Genomic DNA, 16,973 nt, shown 5'->3' with positions numbered 1-16,973 from the left:
AAAAATATATATATATTTTACATTAGTTAGGTTTAGTTTAGTTCCTATTTCGTCCTTCTGAAAAGCTCAATGTGTTGTGATTGGTCGACATTGCATGTTTGGGAAATGGCCCGCCCCTTACCATAACAACCAGTTTCAACACACTACTAACTAACTCAACCAGGCCCCGCCCCTTTATTTAGCATAATTGGGTGGGAATTATTTAAATGAGGAATACTGTGACGTGTTTGTTCCTGGAAGAAACTCGAGACTACAACGGAGGCGTTTCAGAAACACTGGAGTGATATACTGTAGAAAATAACTCTTTGACTTTAAGTAACTTCGAATCGCGGAGCTTTTCATGATTATACAGCAACATTACACACTAAAGAAAATGAACAAAAAGCCTAAAGTAATGTAGATATACAATTGATGTGACACACATTTTTGCTTGTCTCCCAGACTGTGTGTTGTGCGCGTTTGCTCCTTCCTGACAAACTGAGAGGTTGAAGTATTAACCCGTGTTTAATTGCGTCTAGCACTAAAACTCTCCGTCTCACTGCCATCTTAAAAATGACCCTGGGGGCCTCTGTGTTTAGGACACCCAGCTTTCACATTCACATGTTACACGCTTTGCTCACATTAGCAGGTTACTGATTACCCTGCAGTTTGTGTGTGTGTGTGTGTGTGTGTGTGTGTGTATTTTGGGACTGACTAAGAATCTGAAGAGTTAACAGAATGACATGCTAATGTAAACATAATCCCAGTGCAAGACCCCCTAATCAGGCCCCCAAGCTGTTTTGCAGATTGCCCGACACACCATTTCAAACGGCTTTCCATATACAAACACTCGGAAGAACTTAAAGGAATTGTTCACGCATAAAATATATAAAAAAACAAAAACATTCTGGCATTGTTTGTTCACTCTCATGTTGTTCCAGCTCTGTAGTACTACTTATTCATCAATGAAATGTTAGACAGAATGTCGGAGGTGCTCTTTTATCACGAAAGGAAAGTGGATGTTGAGCTCCAGAGAGGATAAAAAAAGCACCTTAAAATTAGTCCATATGGCTCGAGTTCGATATCCCAATTCATCTGAAGTCACATGATAGCTTTGTGAAAGTAACATACAAAAACATTATTCATTGTACTGATAATCTTTTCCTTCTTATAGCCAACAAGGACATATATATGGGCAGTTTGGAGCTTTACAGTATAAACCCCAAAGTATTCTTCAGTTTTAAAACACAACAGCGTACACATAGTCATTCAAAATATGCTTCTGTTGATAGCGCAGATGCTCGACACATTCGCACTACTGTGCTTTCTGAGCTATTTTGTGCAAACTAGTCCTTTAAAGTGCCCCTTTTATGCTTTTGTCAAATATTACATTTCATGCAGCGTGTAATATAGCTGTTTGTGAATGCAAAGGCAAGCAAAGATCAAAATGCACGACAAATAAAGTTATTGTCTCCCAAAAGAAAGAATCGATTCTGAACTGCCGAAAGAGTCGTCAGTCTGTTACAAATGTAACAACAATGGTACAAATTTGCATAATGTTCATTGACCCTGAAACACTGTAGTTGTATCTAAGACTGGAAGAGTTTGGTTCATGTTGTCGTCACAGTTTTGAGGCTGTTTGTGGGGGGTATGGGCGGCGCCATTTTGGAAAATCTTGGGAAATACAAACTACAAATATTCAGAAAGGATACAGAGGTGGTATGATGTGTTGTGTCAGATCATGGCCGAGACGTCAAATTCCACTCGGCGCAGCCCGTTATCAGCTGTCGATCAAAGTTAACCGCCCTTATTTGGCATACGTTTTATATCTAAATACGATCTAAACTAACGAGTTAGAAAGAAATTCACCCCCCCCCCCCCCTCACAGTTGTCAGGCACCCGGAACCTATCCAAAAATAGAATAAAAGTCCATGGGACAACCTGTAAAAGCATGAATTTATTCTGTGAAAACGGATATTTTAACATGAGGTCTATAGATATTTGCTCCCTTTTGGGACCTGCCCCTAGCGGATTTTAGATGTATTGCAGTTTATCGCACTTCCAGGTCGGCTTCATTATTCAGATTAGAATGTTGCCGCTTGTTTTTTGGGCAGTAAATAATGGTGCAGACACCAGTAAACTGACTACCGCAAACCTTAGTAAATCAGCTTGCATGATTCATTTAAAGCTCCAGTTCATCATGATCCCATGATTCAAACTTTAGTTAGTGTGTAATGTGGTTGTTAAAGTATAAATAATATCTGTAAAATTATAAAGCTCAAAGTTCAATGCCAAGCGAGATATTTTATTTAACAGAAGTGGCCTACATCGAACGGCCCGTTTGGACTACATCCCTCGACTTCCTTCTTTAATGACGTCAGTAGATCAGTTTTTTTGACTAACGCCCGACAACTTCTTATAATTTACCGTGTTTACTCAGCTCTTACGGTGATTTTCTGAAGTAAAACTGACGCTTCATCTTCTGTGTGATGAACAATAAACTTTAGTAATGTCATCAGTATATGTTTGATCATCATTCAGACCTGGTCTGAAACAACAGACTTGTAGGCTATTAAATAATGGATAAATACAAGCAGATGACAAATATGTTATAATAACCGTAATTAAACTACTAAACTATACCTGTTCCATCTCTATACAGCACTCTGACTCTGTAGGCATTATTGTCCGACTCGAAGTGAACACGGTTACTGAAAGTTTCTGATATTATCATAATTCCGTGAGATGAAATTGTCCTGAGAGACTGAGCGCGAGCTCATGAAGCTCCGCCCCCTGTGCCGGCAGCAGCAGCTCATTTGCATTTAAAGGGCACACACTCAAACAGCGCGTTTTTCTAAGCTCCAAAAAATGACAATTTAAACATGCTGTAAAAAATGATCTGTTGGGTATTTTGAGCTGAAACTTCACATACACATTCTGGGGACATCTTATTTTACATCTTGAAAAGGGGCATAATACAGGACATTTAAATGCTCTCCTCACATACATTTTGCGTCTGAAAGGAAAACTCATAGAAATGCATATGCAATAAAATCAGCCGCAAAAATAACCCTGTTCACAGCGCTATATTTTCACTGCGTCTTTAGTAAATCCTGACGGTGTTTTTTTTTATGATGTTTTATCAACAAAGGACGGAAGGAGCGCTTTAATTTAACACGAGAGGAGCACATTCAGTTAATCAGAGGTATGCATACAGTTATCAACATCCCTCCACCACACTTCTAACTAGCCCTATCACATCCCGCAGGATTTCTCAGGGTTCGGGCCAAACTAGAGAACCCCACCCCCGTCCCGTATAAAAAAAGTCACAATTACCTTTTTTTAATCTTTTATTCTGTGGCGCGAACTAGCTTCCAGAGAGATACCCAGTGGTCATTAATCAGACACACACAGTTTGCATCTAGTGTCAGCGCTGACATGTACATGACTAAGCCCACTCTCCCTGTCCGCACGGATCCAGCACCACCACCACCAATCATGAGTGTTTATACAGCAGGTGTTGCCCTCGCTTGTAAGAGGAAGACGGGATCTGCTTGACAGACATGCTAGTTAAAGACTGGCAAGCCGAGCGGAGTGTGACCTCGCTCCTTCAGACCTGTGCCGGTCTGCACTCTGGCTGAACCCGAGCCGCTGATAATCAGCCCGCCGGATCATATCTTCTCACCTTCGACCTCGCAGTTTCTGTCTGATGTAAAGCAAGTGAAAAGCAACACTTCTGGGCCTGATTGGTTAGGTGCGCGGGCGAAGAATGTCGACTGCACGGGTTGTTTATTAATACTTACATGATGTGAGGAATATCTGTGTATGCGTTTCCATCATTATAGGTTTATAGGGAGAGGTATTATTTATGTCGTTTTGCTGATTTATGAATGTTTGAAGAACTAGGGCCTGATCACAGCCAAGCGCCGGCTCTGAAGCTCTTGGCAGAGAGTGAGACGTGGCACTACAGAACGAGCTGACGCCCATATTCAACTCAACATTCACACGTATTGATATTTGTAAAAGACTTGAAATGTAATGGAAAAAAATAATAGGTAGCACTTTATTGTACAGTCCCGTTCACCATGTTCATGTACGTATTATAGTAAACTGGGTAATAACTAGGTACTAATCCTGAACCCATGTAGTTACCTTATATTACCACTACTTTCCTCGGTAAGTGCACTGTAAGTACACGTACTGTAAAATAAAGCGCAACCACAAAGCATTTAAAACTGCTCAACTGGCTATTTGATGTCAGTGTTATGAATGACTAAATCAGGTGTTGTTATGTTAAGCTTAACAAAGCTCATTTAAAATAGATCACTCGGAAAATTGCTGGGTTGTTTTAACCCAACTTTGGGTCAAATATGGACAAACCCAGCCATTGAGTTATATTTTTGAATGACATTTTTTAACCCAACGTTTGGGTTTGTCCATATCTGACCCAAAGCATTTTTAAAGTGTGGGCAAATTAATAAATCATTAGAGAATGCTCCAAAAATATTCTTTACAGTTTTTACACTCTAAACAATGCTGGGTTGTTTCCACCCAAATTTGGGTCAAATATGGACAAACCCAAATGTTGGGTTAAAAATTTCATTTAAAATTTTAAACCAACTTTCACTTTCAACTGTTCAACTATTTTAATGATATTTTTAACCCAACATTTGGGTTTGTCCATATTTAACCCAAATTTGGGTTTTTAGAGTGTATGTTTTTAAGTTAAGATAATTTCTTTCTTTGATATATAAGAGAATAGCAGTACAATAAATATCAGAAATAAAGAAAATAAGCTTCAATATGCCTTTATAAATAAAAAAATAAAAAAATCCATTCTTAATTCAAATCAAGCAAAAGATTCAATCAAAAGAAGACCAACCTGTGGCCACATTTAATTTGGTTTAACACAACAATATCATGTTATTCCTTAATGCATTGAACAATCCTTTTAAAATGCAACAGCTCGGACTATCACAAATATATATATTTTGAACAATGCTGAGCTATCATTTCAAACCCAGATTCAAGTTTGCTTTGTCAATTCATTCTCAAATGTTTAAAGTTGTTCATTTTTAGATATTAAAAAAATGATGAATTTAAATGGCAACTGTCTGTGATCATGTCTTTGCGATATAATGACGATGACTGTGTCTTTTGTGTGAGTTGATAAACCGGGGTCCCCTGCACCGTTGGTCCCCTGCTGTGAGCGCACAGAATGAAATTAGGCCGGCGGCCCCAATCTACACACAGCTTCTGATAAAGCCTTCAATAACACCACCTCAACGGTTACTGCTTATGAAACGACATAAACCATCTCCCCATGGCCGTATTCAACTGTGGGGGATCTGTCCCACTGTGCATCGCCTATCAATCTCATAAAATAAACTATCTTAGATAATAGCAGAATTAAATTTGGTTACATTTTCTTCTTACAGTGCATTTAAGTACTGAGTAATATTAAGTAAGTACATGTACGGTATTGGTTACGGGTTAGTTGCATGTCATTTATAATTACTGTAGAGACTACATGTAACAAGGATCACTGTAAAATAAAGGGTTATCTGAATCAGTGTAATATGAACTTGTATTTTACTGTGGATTTAAATGAATACAGTGTGTGTTTACATTGGTAACATTAATAAACAACATTAGGAATTAGGTTGAACTGTTTATAAATGCTCGCTGTTATCATTAGTTAGTTAGTTTATTAATTGTTGAAGTATAATATGTGTATAATACGCATACATATTAAGTTAGTTTAGTAATTAATGGGCTCATTAAAGAAATTCAAACGAAAAACGATTAGTGTCCATCACATAGGCCTTTCTAATGTAAACCCGCGTGTTTAGTGACTGTGTGAGATCTCAAGTGTGAATGTTTACGCGTGGAGTATCAAAATCAACACAAGCGGTGTGTGTCTTAGTAATTACACTATCACCCAATCAACAATGACTGAAAATGGGCATCGGCTCATTGTCTGCGTGTTTCGTGTTTCGGTTCATCGTTTTAAGGCGAGCAGAAGCGGCTCTGTCGTGTCGTTTATTTGACACGAGCGCTTGTGTAGTTGTCGAAGTCGTAATCAGCTCTTGTAAACATAAGAGAACGAGACTATGAAATGAACAGCCCTCGTTTATCTTCTGTCTTCCTGCAGCCCAGAAGATAACCAGGCTTTGAGTTAAAAAAAAAAAAACATAGGCTAAATAGCCTAAATACAAATCTACTTGCACTCTTGATAATACAAAGTGATATGCTATGAATTTCTGTATTTCAGAAAGGGATATAGGCTAGACTTGATAAATCATTTTCTAACCATTTCTAGTTATGGGTTCAGTGTTTAGATGGAGTGGATAAAAATAAATCAGCTAAAGTTTAAATGGTAAAAAAAAAAAAGTCAAATAAAAATGTGTTTTTAGCAACCAGTCCAACCACTGCAAAATCCATCGGTTCAAACAGTTTAAATGTTACAATTTAAAAACTCATAAACGTGTGTGGAACATATTGTGACGAAATGTATACAAATATAAATAATGATGAAACCGTTTCGGTTTGCGCCGCGACGTGTGAATTAAATTTAGAGTTTAGCCTAGCTCCAGATGTGCTTTGTTTAAAATAGAATCCACATTACCTTGAGAATATTAGGGTGCTGTAATCTCTCCATCAGGGTCATTTCCTTGACAATTTTGAAGGATGCGAGTTTGTAACAGTCTGTCGTTGATGCGTATTTCTTCACACAATTCTCCATGTCGTGACCCCCGAAATCGACGGATTTCAACGCGACGGAGAAGCTGCTGTTCAGAGCCGCCTTGTACACAGCCTTCGTGTACCCCGAGCCCAGATACTGGACATCGGTAACGTTATCAATACTGCCGCAGCCGAGCACCGACTTTGTTGCTATGGATACAGCTCGAGACTGATCGTAATTATTGTTTTTCTCAATTCCTTTGTATGATTCCCACTCTCCGCGTTGCTCCAGGTCCATGAGCCGTCTGCGCTCGAGCGCTCCGGTGCCGACCCAGTGCGCGCGTCTCTGGCGGTACCGCAGAACCTCATCTAATCGCTCACGTATTTGCCGCTGGAGCTCCGGGAGTCGTCCGGCGGAGGGTGTCAGGTCCTCGATTTGAAGCCGGGCAGGAGAGTCCGCGTCGGGCTGCTGCTGCTGCGGCTGCTGTTTCTCGTGCTGGTGGTGGCGATGCACGCGCTCGCCGTGGTGCTCGAATCCCGGAATGAACAATAAATTCATCAGCGTACCCATGAGGAACGAGAGGCAGAAGCCCGCCGCTACCACCATCTTCCTCCGCTTCATTTTGTTGCTTATTATTATTAGGAGAAAATAGATGTGTTCCCCCTTCCAGCCTCCGCCTACCCGCCGGGCAGCAGCAGGCAGTGTGGCCGAGCCGGAGTGTCTCGTGCAGCGTGAAGGCTTCAGGATCGCGAGGGAAGGCTATGATGCTGCGCTCAGAAAGATGTGCCGTACGTTCATCTTGCTGTTATGATTTAAGATCCACCCCATACACTGCTGCTCATGGTGACACAGCGTGTGCGCGCAGTTAACGGGGGTCTCCGAGCGCGCACCAGCACTTCGCCTCAGCGCGACTCCTACGAGACTGACGTCACTTTGACTGGCAGTTCACTCGGCGAGAAAGCAAAGGTTCGCGCTTAAAGGAATAGTTCCCCTCAACATAAGAATTGTGTCGTCATTTGCTCACCCTCAAGTCGCTCCAAACCTGTATGACGTTCGTTCTTTTGTGGAATGCAAAAGGTCGTTGGAGGAATGTCTGCATGCATGGACAATGAATAGTGACTTGATATCAAGCCTCAAAACGGAACGCAAACATAATGTGTTCGGCTATTTTTAAGTCTTTTGAAGCCACATTATAGCTTTGTGTGATAAACAGACAAATAAATAAGAAATTAACGTTTATGCGTTTTGCTTTTGTCAGCCAAGTTAGGCCTATTTTATGAAGATCTTGAATGTTCAGTCCCCATTCAATGGCATTGCACGAAAAAAAGGGACACATCCCTTAAAATTTCTCCTCTCGTGCACTGAAGAAAGTTGCAAATGACAGGAGGGTAAATAATGACAAATTAAGAAAATTTAGAAAATGTAGATTAAAAAAAAAAAGAAAGAAATTTCATATTTTTGGTTTTCCTCTTGACTGTCTGGAATTTTGACGCGCGCACACACACTCACTAGCCTATATTACATAGTGCTTTCAAATCGATTAATTGCGATTAATCGAATCTAACATAAAAGTTTCTAAATAGCCTATATTATTATAACACACACAAACACAAACTTTTAGTTGCATTAATCGATTTGACAGCGTATATATAATTATATAGCTAGGCCTTTAGTTTTTCACAGACCATCCTTTTGTGTAATATATTTAATGGTTTACAAATGAAATATCTTGAAGTTTTCCTCTGTGTTTCTGGCTAAACACCCACGTGATACAGTTAGTTTGCATGTCTACGTGTTTACCGAATGTTTCAAGCAAGCATTTAATTGTGTTTTTTCAGCGCATTAGACTCGGCTCAGTTTGCAAGTCCCTCTGACTTTCGGAAAGAAAAATGTGTATAATTATGTCTCTGGGGTCGGAGAAGTAAAAGTTTAAATGAAAAACAGACACGGGCGGGCAAAGGGGGAGAGAAATGATGGAAACATGGCACTTGTAAGCTTTGTTAAACTCGCGCGAGATAAGGAATTCCTCACAACACCAGGCGCTGTGTTTGACCGAGAGTAAATAAACGGCGAAATCAGTCAACACCCTCATATGTTCAACACAAACTCATAAACGATATAAGAGCAGTCTTCATGATGCTTTTCCTGTATAATTATTAAGCAATGGCTCTCTCTCTCTCTCTCTCTCTCTCTCTCTCTCTCTCTCTCTCTCTCTCTCTCTCTCTCTCTCTCTCTCTCTCTCTCTCTCTCTCTCTCTCTCTCTCTCTCTCTCTCTCTCTCTCTCTCTCTCTCTCTCTCTCGTGAAGCAGGAATAGCGCAGGCCGAATGCCAGCGACACACACAGCTATCCATCACGCGCGCATTAACATGCTGTTAGCAACTCATTAACAAATACAATCAACCTGTAAACTGGAGCAATAAGAGCAGATCAGCATGAGCCCGGCCGCTCCAGGGCCGCTTCAGTGTTGCCATGCGTCTTTTATTTATAGCAGTAATTAAGCTAATGTAATTAGGCTAGGTGATGTTAGTCTCTGTGTAATGTGAAAAAACTTCGCTGGAGGAACCAGAACCAGAACGTTTAACATAAATAGCATATTTTATCATTGCATAACAACAATAACATAATTATAATACAATCATATTAAGGCAATATTGACAACTCTCAACTTAGTGTATGGTCATTTATGCGCATAGGCCTACTGCGTAAAAAGAGAAACTTAGCTCCATCTTATGGACGTTATAATAATAATAATAATAATAATAATAAAAAGTATTATTATAAATACTAATGCAAATAGTCATAATCAAAAACACTCTGGCAATGTAAACATAAAATCACTTATCTGTACAAATAACATGCTCAATATATGTAGCATTCAGGGAAAAATAAACGTAATGTATTAAATGAATAAGTGCTCTATCAATAATGAGCTGTTTAAATTGAAGTCTAGTTTATCCAATACACTTCTCTTTCTCATAGGTCTCAATGAAAGGTCCAGCATGACTGTCATGCTTAAAGAATCCTGTACGACAATGTTAGTTTTGCTAATGAATGATATGCATGGCACTTGGACTCAAGCTGAGAGAGACACAATGTTATCGGCCTGCATGATAATGGCGCATTAATATCAGGAGAGGCGGTCGCGTCATCAGCACCCCCACCAAAACATTTACATGTCTTTCTTTTTTTTTTATCTAGCGTTTTTTTTTTTTTTTTTTTTAAAGAATATGGACTGAGGGGGGAAATGATCATTTGGTAAATTTCATAATAACGTCCATGAGTTAAGTAGCTAAAAGTATCTAAATGCGCGGCTCTATATTTTAAATTTAGGAGCACATGTCCTCCTTAGAAAAAAGCAAGTGTAAGCCCTGTAAATCGTTTCTCCGTTAAATGAACATTCCACTATTTGGTTGCACATGCATTCTAGGCTATATGTTTTCTTTACTCTGGAAAATAATGTGTGAGGACCAAATACATTTTTTTTTTTTTTTTTTTTTTTTTTGTAATACGATATGGCTTTTGTTGAAGACAGTGTTGGTTGCCTGTGTATACCTATTTATAATAAACTATTAGGCTAATTGAGGCAGAATAGGTAAATAATAAAATAATAATAATAATAATAATAATAATTATTATTTAAAGTCACGTGAGCTGCATTGCAGATGTTGTGATGTTTGAGCGGGGCGGGGCGCATTAATCCGCCTTAAGAAAAGTTCATTTTCCTGGGGGTTTCTCAGACAATGGAGCAGACATTGTGCTCCCAAAACCCACTGCGTTTTTACTGTCATGTTTGCATATAAATTCACTCAGGGTATACATTCAAGTGACTGTAGGTACGGTGCGTTTCCCTTTGACTGACGTTTTTGTGATTGAGTGGATTATTAGGGCGTTTATCCGAGCCCTCGCTTTCACGTTTCCTTTGACATCAATTTTACGCCACCTTTAGTAACCATGTGGAGGCGTGAAACATCTGTGTGACTGCAAATATATATCATATGCGGTTGTGTCAATCAAGCATCAATCAGAATATCTGACATGATCGCTGATAAATAGCCTACTCTTTTTTTCTGTTCTATTTGTAGGGCTCATAAAAATGACGTTTCTACTAAATTATTAGAATTTGTTGTGCATTTGAAAAATGAAATTGTTAATTTCAATAAATTGGTTAACATTATTTAACTACAATAGTTAGCATGAACTAATAAGGAACTGCTTATGCAGCATTTATTAATCTTTGTTAATGTTACTTTTTCAACATTTACTAATACTTTATTAAAATCTTGTTAACATTAGATAATGCACTGTGAACTAACATGAACAAACAATGAACAGCTTTATTTTTGTTAACTAACGTTAACAAAGATTAACAAATGTTTGCATTTATTGATTTAGCAGAGCTTTTATCCAAATTTGCGACTTACAAATGAGAGCAATAGAAGAAATGCAACTAACAATACGCTGATTTCACGCAGAAGCCATTTTGAAATAGAAAGCGAGGCTCCGGTGGGAAAAATCAACCTTGTCTTGGACTACCAACCCGAAGCTGCTGCCGAGATTTAAACTATTAGGCTAGATGTTAATCCAGTACATATAGTTCATTCCTTCTTTTTTATTTTCTGAACATATATTTAAAAAATATATTTATAAATTTACTGTAAATGTCATGGTATAGTCTGAACTATGAAAGAAATGTAGGCCTATGTAAATTTTTAGAATAACAAATTTCTACATTAAACACAACAATAAGCCATCGCATTCGCGACTCTTCCACCGGAGCCATTTCAAAATGACGGCTGCGTGAATTCAGCATATAGGACAACGGTATGCAAGAGCTATGACCCTTCCCAGTTTAACCTAATGCAGTACGTGTACACAATTTTTAATATATAAAGACAATAGATATAGAATAGAAGATAAATTGTAATGGATCAAGTGTTGCCAAAAATATGCATCTTCAGCCATTTCTTGAAAATGGACACACTCAGCAGCTCTGGTATAGCTAGCAGGGACCAGAAAAAGGTAAAAGAAAGCGATTGTGTGCCTCTGAAGACAGCGTTCATTTGCAGAGCGATGTTTCTGGATGGCACGTAAGTCTGAAGTAATGAGTTGAGGTAAAAGGGAGCTTGAATTTGAATTTAATGCGAGCGGCAACTGGAAACCACTGCAGTTTTGTGAGGAGAGGAGTGACATGCGCTGCTCATGAAAGACCACTTTTGCTGCAGCATCTGGATCAGTTGCAGAGGTTTGACAGAGCAAGCTAGGAGAGCATTACAATAGTCCATTCTGGATAGAACAAGTGCTTGGAGTAGTTGTGTAGCATGCTCCGATAGGAAGGGCCTGATCCTTCTAATAATGAATATGGCAAATCTGCAGGACTGAGCAGTTCTAGCAAGTTCAATTGGTCACCAATAACAACTCACAGGTTCCTGGCTGACCTTGATGGATTTATGGATGACAAACCTAGCTGAATGAAGAAGTTGTGGTGTAGTGTTAGGTTGGCCGGGACAATAAGCAACTCTGTCTTCGCAAGGTTTAGTTGAAGGTGGTAGTCCTTCATCAAGTCAGAAATGTCTGTCAGGCAGGCCGAGATACGAGCAGCAACCGCCGGATCGTCAGGCTGGAATGAGAGGTAGAGTTGTGTGATAGGAAAAGCCAAGTTCTGAATCACAGATCCTAGTGATGTCATGTAGACGGAGAAGAGAAGTGGTCCAAGCACTGAGCCCTGAGGCACCCCAGTAGCTAGATGTTGGGTCTTGGACACCTCACCGCTCCATGACACCTTACCTGAGAGGTAAGACTTGAACCATTGTAGTGCGGTTCCCGAGATGCCCTTCGTCTTTAAAATCTGGTGGTTAACTGTGTCAAAGGCAGCAGACAGATCCAGCAGGACGAGAACTGAGAATTTGGAAACTGCTCTTGCCAGTCTCCGAGCTTCCATTACAGAGAGCAGGGCCGTCTTAGTTGAGTGTCTGCTTTTGAAACCAGGGGAGCGTTTCCCAAAAGCGTCGTTAGCCAACTATGGTCGCAAGTTCCGTCGTTATCACTATAGTTCAACGAGTCGTGTTTCCCGAAACCATCGTTCCAACGAACATTCGCAAACAGCATCGCAAAGTTGGGTGGTTTGAACGACAGCTCTCGACCTGTGGTTAGAGGCATCGTTTCTATATTGCGTGACATTTGGACGTAATAAATCCTTATCTTGAGCAAAATAAGCAAGCTGACATTCCGGTGCCTTTTATCATGAATACATACAAATGGAATTTACGTCTTATAGTTTGTCAAACGATTTAAAGTAACGTGTTTGAAGAGTGCGCATGTGCGAACGTGCTCTACTATGTAAGAACGAGCCAAATATTGAGTCTGGTAATAAAGCAAAACAACTGAGAACAATTAGAAATAGTCCTCAGATGACATGTCTGTAATTTATATTAACAAATCTGCGTTAATTGGATCTCAAACAGTTTCATTAAAAGTAGTTTACCAACGTGCGAAACCAACGTGGTTGAACGATACTTTGCGACAGTGCGTTTCGGGAAACAGTCGTGACTAGCTAGTTGATTTCTCCAACGATGCATCGTACTATGGTAGTGAAGCAGCGAACTACGTCGTTGTACGGGAAACGCACCCCAGATTGGTTGTTGTCTAGGAGGTTGTTCTGATTTGTGAGAATTGGCTAGTTCAGGTTACTTAGTACTAGGGTTGGGTATCGAGAATCGAGTATCGATTGGAACCGGGACTAACTTTTCGTTTTTCCCGGAATCGTTCAAAAGTAAAAATTTCAATTCCTAGTTTCGATATTCACAGTCCGCCGAGTGAAAGAAGAAACCGCTGAACAACACCAATGAAGAAGCGTCTACCGGAAGTGTTGGCATAACCACGCGAGTCGAACATGAGTAGCTTACGTCGGCGGTCCAAAGTGTGGCTTCACTTTTCTAAAAATTAACGAAATCTCGGCAAAATGCAAAATTTGTGACAAGTATTTGTGACAGAAGGAGTATTTCCTTCAGAAAGACCGTTGGTTAGCAAGGTTAGCTAAACTTTTTTGACCCTGCCTCTTAAAAGAATCGAAATCGAGAATCGTTAGGAACCGGAATCGAAACAAGGAATCGGAATCAGAATCGTTCAAATTCAAACGATACCCAACCCTACTTAGTACATGAATTAATGTTAACTAACGAACCTTATTGTAAAGTGTTACCAATTAGCCTTGTAAAATATAATTTATCATGATTCACCAACATTTGCTTGCAAAAGTAATTAAATAAAAAAATAATAAATGAAAACCAACTTGCTGCGTGCGTAAAAACGTCCTTTAATCATTGGAGCAACATATCAGTTTAGCATTTTTGTGACATTCAGTAGGAAGTTGCATTTAGATTTATAAACATGCGGAGTCAAGCTCCTTCTTGAGTTTATAATGAAATATGCTGAGCAGCAATATCTGAAGTGTGTCTTGTGAATATCCAGAGAGCATGTCTGGCTTTCCTCAATCCTTAACATGAACTTTCAGTTGTGTTTATACAAAACAGTCATGCATAGAGTTTTCATTTTTCCACAAAGGGCTTAAAAAACGGCGAAGACCCAAAAATGTTACGATTCATAGCTGCTGAAACCACAGTGACTCAAGGTCGATTTGCCTGGTGTAGGATTTGTTTTATTTGGATTGTGTTATTGCTAATGTTAGCACAGTCACTGGATGATGAGAGAAAAAGAGCAAAAAAAGTGCAAACAAATTCCCATCTTTATAGTATGTGTTTCTCCCCGTGACAGCTTAGACAGTTTGAAGTTCATCTTGAGACATCTCTGCAACTCTGAATCAACATATTTTTTGCTCCAAAACTCAGCAGGTACCCTGATCAAAGTTACAGAGAAGGTCAGCAAGGGAATCAACCGACAACATTACAAACATTAACCAGAACCAGAGAGGTTTTCCAGCCAACATGAGATTTATGAAACTGCAAAAAGTGTGCATTATGATATTTTTATGCTTTCAGTCCATATATATGGCAGCACTGACCTCACCTCACATTGATTTAATGAGACAGACCTTCATGTGACCCATGAATGCGCTCAGTCTATTATATTTCTATTTAAACCACATTGGTTTGTGACATACGCATTTCACTAGGTCTTTAATCAATGCATATTTTATCAGTTATGTTTCAGGAAAACAGTTTAGTGGATTTTGTCCGATCTCAACATCGGCGGAGAGCTCTCTAAGCGTGTCTTTAAGGCTGAATTCAGATGTTTTCAATCAGGATTGTCTAATAAAGAGGTTAGCTCAGGTCAGTGTATCAACACAAGGTATCGCTTCACTCGGGCAGTGAGGCAGAAAATTGTATGACGGCTCCCCTCCACCCTACAGTTAATCGGCATCATCCTGCAGCCCGTGTGTGTGATTTTACAGTCGTGGTCTGGGATCATGGGCTTTTTTTCCGAAAGGTAAAATAAAAATCATGGGTAAAACACAATGCAATATTATTACTGATATTGCAAAAACAACAAAAGTAGAACAAAGCAACATGTACTGTACATGATAATAGTTCAGTAAAATCATTGATGTGCAAACCTTTACTGCATGCTATAAGAACATATACTTTCTAGCCTTTTTAGTGATCTATTACACCCGACAGCTTTAATGAGGCACAGTCTTAAAAATAAAATAAAAAAATTCTTCAGGGTTTAATTAGGTTCACATTAAGTTCACTCGTTCTTTGGAGATTAGAAAAAATGACAGGTTCTTCAGATCAGTATATGAGATTCTGGGTTCTGTAAGGCGCCACGTGGTTTTCAAAAAAATAGAGAATAATGAAGCCCTTTGTAGTTTGAGATCAGCAGGTGATGGGTCTAAATTAAATATTTATTTTTCAGAGTTTCTCAACCCCTAATTAAAGATTAAAAATTAAATTAATGTTTTTTAGCTGGATTTTCCAGATTTTACCTCTAAAAAGGAAGAAGGGGGAATTAGTCATTTATATATATATATATATATATATATATATATATATATATATATATATATATATATATATATATATATACTGTATAGATAGATAGATAGATAGATAGATTTGTATATATATATATATTATATAAGAAAATTAAATCTGTTTTTTGGGGAAAATTATGACATAAATCTCATTATAATAATGGGGAAATGAATAGTTGTCATACTGTCTTTATTCTGATTTAAATAAAATATGTTTTACAGTAATGTAATGCAATATAGTTCATATATATTTCATGCTTAACTAATGCACAGATAATACTGAATTAATGTGTAACTAACGATTATTTAAGCTATTCATTAATGATTACCACATTAGGAACTAATTAAGAGTCTGTAGGGTTAATATATTAGTTAATACATGAATTGTTATTAATTAAACATGAAATTGTGGATTAATTCCATAATAACTCATTTTTTAACTAATAGTGTTAATTAATATGTTATTTACCAGAATGAGCCAAAGCCTTGTATTTCAACTTCAAGATAATATGACAGGTACACTAATATGCATTAATACATGATTAATTACTTCATTGTTAGTGCAAATTCATGTGCAAATTACTACAATGACTAAATGACTAGTTAATAATGATGTGCCCCAACAAGTAAAGTCATAACATAATGATACCTTGAAGTTGAAGTGCATAGCTTAAACTAATTGTGGTAATTAACAGATTAATTTACACTATTAGTTAATAAAATATGTTATTAAGGAATTAATACACAATGACACATTGAATTAATAGCAATTCATGTATTACTTAATCTATTAATCATATAGACTCTTATTAGTTGCTGATGCAGTAATAATTAATTAATGGTTTAGTTCTTCATGAGTTATACATTATCTGTAAATAAGTATGAATTAATGCACATTAGTGCACCTGTATTGTAAAGTGTTACCAAAAAAATCTGATTTTTGTTTTAAAACAATGTCAAAATGAAGAAAAAAAAAATTCTAATATTTCTTGATTTTGTTTCAAATATTCCTTTGTTTGATTTTGTGATTAAATATGTTGCCGGACTCATATAAGACAAATTGTAAAAATGTAAAGTGTGCTATCTCTAGAAAGCATTCAGGTCACTGTCAAACATCTGGCCTGCTGAAACACTATCAGTCCCTTTGGTCAACAAAAGAGCTTGGCCGTTTTAGCCTGCACACACAGCCATCTGGCCTGGCCACTGACAGACCGCCATGTAGCCGCTTTAGATGGCAGGATTATTGGGCTGTGACCGCCACGGCAGGACGCTCAGGGGACTGGGGGGTCTGGGGAACCTGATCAGTGGGGGGAAGACTG

General features: G+C 38.4%; 1 protein-coding gene across 2 annotated transcripts in view; it reads right to left on the bottom strand.

Annotated features, from left to right (window-relative positions):
* pkdcca (protein kinase domain containing, cytoplasmic a) overlaps window positions 1-7,734 on the bottom strand; it is a 42,963-nt gene extending 35,229 nt beyond the window's left edge. Inside the window, exon 1 of one of the 2 annotated variants that reach the window (XM_089117316.1) lies at window positions 6,608-7,734. In XM_089117316.1, the coding sequence (XP_088973442.1) occupies window positions 6,608-7,285 (678 nt within the window). In that variant the 5' untranslated portion in view covers window positions 7,286-7,734. The remainder of the gene's footprint in view (window positions 1-6,607) is intronic. The other variant, XM_039690590.2, reaches the window with a different exon arrangement.
* Between the last annotated feature and the right edge of the window lie 9,239 nt (window positions 7,735-16,973).

Source organism: Pimephales promelas, chromosome 11 (assembly GCF_988280905.1).
Source record: "Pimephales promelas chromosome 11, fPimPro1.hap1.1, whole genome shotgun sequence".
NCBI classification, from domain to species: Eukaryota; Metazoa; Chordata; class Actinopteri; order Cypriniformes; family Leuciscidae; genus Pimephales; species Pimephales promelas.
Note: the sequence above shows the minus strand (reverse complement) of the source record. Positions and strands in the feature narration are given on the sequence as shown.